Here is a 6,361-nt window from a genome sequence, read left to right on the forward strand (position 1 = left end):
TCTCAAACATGCATTTTATTACTCAAAACCAGTTACTACACCAAAACAACAACAACGAACCTGTCCACTTGTCATTTCACACAGACACCGCTCTCTCTCTCTCCTGCCCCTCACCTCACCTCATCACCATAGGGCCATGTGTTCACAGACAGTCTGAAATCGCAGAACTTAAACGTAAACATTATAACAGTAAAGGTCGTTACAGAGAGTTGTTTTAGTTGTTTTTTTTGTTGTTGTTTTTTTGCTTCATTGTTTGTCCAAAATTCATTGTATCAAGCAGTGTATGGTTCTGGTCTGTGCACGTGAGATTCTGGTAAAAACAGGTAATGGAGACACCTTAAAGCAGAAGTAAGTGATATATTTGTGTTAATATAAGTCTTAAATAGTTATATCTTCTGACAGCAATCACTTACACTTGGAGTGTTTGGACCGAAACACGGGTCTGTCAGTCCCTCTGCTCTGCTCTGAGCCCAGGAGAAAACTATTTTTTGTATCCTACAATTTTTATCCAATGAGGAGGCATGAAGGACTATGTGTGCAGCCAAGGGATGCCGTGAATGTGGTGACGTAGGGACGAGGACCAATAGATCCATGATGAGGGCGGGGGCTGCTAACTCCGTCGGCTGACAAGAAGTTATGGTGCGTTCAGGGCAGTCCGTAATTCGTGACCTGTGAAGTCACGTGAACTCGTACCAGATTGAACTGGTACGAGTTCACGGGTCGGAAGTTACGAGTGGCCGTTATAGTGACTTTCACAGGCAACAGGTCGGAGAAACGCGAGTTACGGGTTGCCTGGAACGCTACAAAGCCGTAAGTCGTGACTTGAAGCTGTAACTTACGGTTTCAAAAGCCTGCCTGGAACGCAGCATTAGCCAAAACGACCGGATCGCTTACTTCTGCTTTAACTTTGAAAAAAAAGTCTCAAATATTGCTAAAACATTTTTACGCTCTCATGGTTTTCCAGACGTTATCGATATAAACGTGTATCGTAAAAGTGCTATTGAAACTCTTAATTTACATTTACACGTCAGTTGAGTTGTGTGTGTCCAGCTGTGTTGGTAATGTGACTGGAGGGGAGAAATGTACGACATGTTTCTTGGCATGCATTGCTGACCTGGGCATTGTTTCTTAATAAATTAGAAAAACTTTTCTTATTCCCCTTTTCCGTGCATGGTTGAAGGAGATTGGCTCGCATCCACGCTCCACTCGCTCCACTCGCTCCTGCGCCGACATGTCCTCGCATGTCACATAAACCAGCCCGGGTGTGTGGACACCGCATCAACTCGCCACCCGCATCTATTTAAACTCTGTCACTTTGTTTTGTTCTTTTGCCCTGATGAAAACCTCCAGGTCGAAACATTGGCCATGGAGACAAAACTACAGCAGCTCAATTGATAAGCCAATTGATTTTTTCAGCGCAGGGATCAAGAACTAAAAGGCAAAAAAACACTGCGGACAGCACTGCGCTTTATCCATCATGCGTTCACACCGGCGTGTGTGTGTGTGTTGGGGGGGGGGGGGTCGCGGACAGCAGTGCATGTTAAATTGGGGGTCGCGACTCAAAAAAGTTGAGAACCACTGAGATGTAGTGTTGTGTAGTTCGCGAGTGATTCGTTCGAAGGAACGAATTCTTTAAGTGAACGTACTGACTAGAATCACTTCCTGACCTGATTCGTTCCTTTCTCAGTTCAGTAGTTGAGCTCAGCAGCAGCGTGCAGGCCGACAGTGGAACTGCTGTGTGGTCCGTGAATCACTGAATGACCTGCGAATCTGGTGGCGGAGACTCTCGTTGCGAGGGAACGGTGCATGTTCAGTGATGCGTTCACTGACAGTCGGGGCTGAGAGCTCCAGTTCACTCACTGCGCACGTCGTTCACTGTACTGGGGACTGAGCTCCAGTTCACTCTCTGTGCGTGTCGTTCACTGACAGTCGGGGCTGAGGGCTCCAGTTCACTCCGTGTCGTTCACGAACGTACTGACAGGGTGATTCACGTTCGTGCTGCCACTCACTCACTCATGATTCGCGAACCTACTGCAGACACAGAGAACTGCCGCTGGGGAAGCTGTTACTCAGTCACTCACTGGTGATTCGCGAACCTGCACCAGAGAACTGCTGCTGCAGACGTGATTCAGGTTCACGTACTGTGCTGAATGTGGCGCTGGGTTCCAGGGTGCCATTCCGAAGGGCCGCCACTCCAAACGTTTACTTTAATTTGTCGGAATGCCGACCCTTAAAGCAGATATCATCGGCACGGCCGTTTCGGCTAATGCTGTGTTCAAGGCAGGCTTTTGAAACCGTAAGTTACAGCTTCAAGTCACAACTACGACTTGGTAGCGTTCCAGGTAACCCGTAGCTCGTGTTTTTACCGTCCTGTTGTCTGTGAAAGTTCCCTATAACGGCCACTCGTAACTTCCGACCCGTGAACTCGTACCAGATCGAACTGGTATGACTTCACAGGAAGGAAAAACACAAAGTACGAGTTTCCTTGAACGCACCATGAGTTAGCAGCCCCCGCCCTTGTCAGGCATCAATTGGTCCTCGTGCTACGTCACCACATTCACGCGCATCCCTTGGCTGCACACACAGCCCTTCATGCCGTTCTCTCCCCTCATTGGATAACACTTGTATCCCACAAGGAAAATTTTCTCCTCGGGTTACAGCAGAGCAGAGTGACGGAGAGACTCGTGTTTAGGCTGAAATACTTCATGTAAGTGATTGCTGACGGAAAATAGGACTATTTAGGACTTATATTAACAAAAACATTCCACTGATATCTGCTTTAATTATTTATGGGAAAAGGGTGCCATTACGAACCTGAAAGAAAGGGTGCCATTCCGAACCTGAAAAAATATTGAATGGTTTACGGCACGGAGTAGACAAGCCTAATTGTGGTGGTAGCGTAGTGGTCAGAGCATCTGCTTTTGACGCGGTGGATCAGGGTTCGACTCCCGAGGGAGATACATATTAATTGTGATTTTATTGGCCTCTACCTAACCTTTTTACTAAACTTAACCAACTCCTTTCTACATTGCCTAAACCTAACCAAAGCACAGAGCAAGAACATTTATTTTCAGCAGGAGTGCCGCGGCTGCATCAGACCATGGATGTAATGCATCAGACTCGCACCTGGGTGAAACTTTGGAGGCGGAGGGGGAGGGGGAGGGGGAGGGGGAGGGGCCGGTCGGGCGCTGTCCCCGCGGCGCGTCGTGTCAAGCCGGGCAGGAAGTCAAACCACGAGAGAATCCGGTCAATTTTCAAAATAAAACACATTCGGAACGGCGGCCCCTCAGGAAGTTCGAAATGACGGACCTTCGGGAATTTTCGGACTGGCAGACCGTCGGAATGGCGGTCCTTCGGAATGGCGGTCGCCCCCCGTGGCGCTGTGTCACTCACTGCCTGGTGTACTGCATGCACAGAGCTGTGTAGCGTCATGTTAAGTGAATGTACTGTGCACAGAGGACTCGTGTTCACTGTGTAGTAATATAAAAATAAGTATAAAAAAAGTATAAAATATATAAAATATAAAAAAAAAAAAAAAGGAAAGGGGACATAGAGTGTACAGTACAGATATTCGCGGGAGATTTTTTTTTTTTCACCGTCCCTTACGGGGGGCGGGGCGGCTGATTCGGGGAACAAATTTTTTGAACGACTCATTTTAAGGAACTGATTCTAGTGATTCAGTACAGTCAAAAGAACTGCCGATCCCATCACTACTGAGATGAATGTCAGGTAGTTAAAGCAGAAGTAAGCGATCCAGTCGTTTTGGCTAACTTCCTGTCAGCAGATGGAGTTAGCAGTCCCCGCCCTCGTCCCTACGTCACCACATTCACGCGCATCCCTTGGCTGCACACACAGAGAGGACCGCCCCTTTATGCTGTTCTCTCTCCTCATTGGATAAAGGTCGTAGGATACAAGGAAAGTTTTCTCCTCGGCTTACAGCAGAGCAGAGTGACTGACAGACACGTGTTTCACACCAAACACTCTAAGTGATTGCTGTCGGAAGATATAACTATTTAAGACTTATATTAACACAAACATTCTGCTTACTTCTGCTTTAAAGCAGCTCCAGCTCCAGTAAAATTACCAATTAAATAGAATAAAAATCAATGATCTGTTGAAATATTTATCATACTTGTGGTTTCATTTGATCTATCTAAATGTTTTTAAATGGGATTTAGAATTCACAGGCACAAAGAAGAGCGCTAGCATGGTGATGATCTGTGTGTGTGTGTGTGTGTGTGTGTGTGTGTGTGTGTGTGTGTGTGTGTCTTGCAGGTGTACAACCAGATGTTGAAGCGATACGCCCAGTTGGAGAACAGGATCCTACAGGAGAAACGCACCTGAACTGCAGCCACCAATCAGATCTGTCAGTGGAAATCGTAAAGTAACCATCTGGAATCATGATCAGATTTTTAGTTCAAACTAATTAGTGCTGCCAATCAATAAAAATAACTGACTGAGTTCTACCTTGTATGAATGTAATACAAGCAGCAGGAATACAAAAATCAACAACCACAAATCAAAGTTTATAAAATTTAGACAATATTATTAAAAGATTAATAATACAAACTCAACACTTCCTGTAATAGTTTCAAAACTCTCCATTCTTTCAGTGAGGAGAAAGCCTTTATTTCTTACCAGGGCTCTATGTCTTAGCTCTTCCTCTGCCTCCTTTAGTAATAATGACACATGGAATGTCAGAAGTTTATTTGCTGTAATGGAGGTGAGGCTCAGTGTTTCTCTTCCAGCAATACCTGAGCAGCAGGACACCAGTGTGACTCAGTGGACAGACCATAACAAGAGTTGTAGCCCTGGTTGGTGTTAGTCAGAAACCAGGTACATGTATGTACCTAAACGTTTCTAACTCTAGAGATGATGAGTTAAGTTGGCAGCACTTCAGACAGCAACCAGCCAATAAAACCTGTTTGGTCCAGAAACTGCAGCCCACTGGACCAGCAGTGAGTCAGTCAGGGACATTCCAGATCATAGGTCCGGCCATGCCGATGTGGTCCAGCCAAAAACTACCACATGTTTGCTATTTAGCCCAGTTGTTGTGTTGGGCAACCAAACAAAGCCTTGAAAAATGAGCTAATTCCTTGTACAGTAACTGTTGTCAATAAAGTTGTTGCATTCACAGAACGTTTTTTATTGTCCCAAGCTTTTGGATCTGGATCAAAGCCAATCTCAGCATTTTATAAAAGTTACACAATCTGGCACCCTCAGAAAAACACATGTAATCTGAATAGTATTTTAATGTCTAATGAGTCATAAACCGAATGATGAAATTGGCAGTGCTTTGGTAAACTCCTTTCTCAACTCAACAGAGAAAATTCTCATAGGCCGTCTTTAAATCACATGGTTCAAGTGACCCAATGCCAATAGTTTCCTCTCAAGTGGCACAGATCTGATCTGTAACACGATATCTAATCGAGTGTAAACAGGGGAAACAACACATGGAATTGGATATTGTCTGATCGGATTCAGGCCTGCTTCATTTGTGGAAATTAATCAGATAGGAAACAGAGTCCTTCATCATGCTTTTCACTCAAACATGGTAAAGACCAGATGTACCCATTCCTTTGGTTGAAGTTAGGCGTTGTGGTGTAGTGGTATAGACAACACACAGTTCTAGAAACAGTCTGAGAACATTTAACTACTGTGTGCCTCAGTCTGCGGCCATTCTACCTACCACATGAGTTTGGAAATATTTTAATACTGTATGTTCAGTCTATGTTCCCCCCAACGGCAACGCCTCCAGAGCTGCTTCCCGTGTGGCAGACCGTGTGCAGGATCAGCTGCAACGCACCCAATGCTCCAATTTCTACCATTAGAGACCTGAACCGCTGCAACCTCAATATCACACTGCCTGGTTTTGACCCCAATGGGTCACATTTTATATAATATATAATATATTATATAAAATGTGACCCATTGGGACAATAAAGTCTATTCTATCATACCCTATATCTGTCAGAGATCTGAACAGATATTTCCTGGCATTGTGAGTCGTACATCATCAATAATGTGACGATTCATTATGATGATGGCGTGCTCATGAGTGCCTCCATGGCTGCTGTTATTAGGGTCCGGGCAGCGCGTATTCCTAGGAATTCTTCTTCTTCTTCTTCTTCTTCTTCTTCTTCTTCTTCTTCTTCTTCTTCTTCTTCTTCTTCTTCTTCTTCTTCTTCTTCTTCTTCTTCTTCTTCTTCTTCTTCTTCTTCTTCTTCTTCTTCTTCTTCTTCTTCTTCTTCTTCTTCTTCTTCTTCTTCTTCTTCTTCTTCTTCTTCTTTCTTTCTTTCTTTCTTTCTTTCTTTCTTTCTTTCTTCTTCCAAGGAAGTCATACTTCCCATGGGTGAAAACT

General features: G+C 44.7%; 1 protein-coding gene across 1 annotated transcript in view; it reads left to right on the forward strand.

Annotated features, from left to right (window-relative positions):
• xylb (xylulokinase homolog (H. influenzae)) overlaps positions 1-5,146 on the forward strand; it is a 72,390-nt gene extending 67,244 nt beyond the window's left edge. The window contains exon 19 of the mRNA XM_085763172.1: positions 4,276-5,146. Coding sequence (XP_085619298.1) covers positions 4,276-4,344 — 69 coding nt within the window. The 3' untranslated portion in view covers positions 4,345-5,146. The remainder of the gene's footprint in view (positions 1-4,275) is intronic.
• The last annotated feature ends 1,215 nt before the right edge of the window (positions 5,147-6,361 follow it).

The sequence above is a fragment of the Trachurus japonicus genome, chromosome 20 (assembly GCF_045865225.1).
Source record: "Trachurus japonicus isolate A0001 chromosome 20, Traja_1.0".
Lineage (NCBI taxonomy): Eukaryota > Metazoa > Chordata > Actinopteri > Carangiformes > Carangidae > Trachurus > Trachurus japonicus.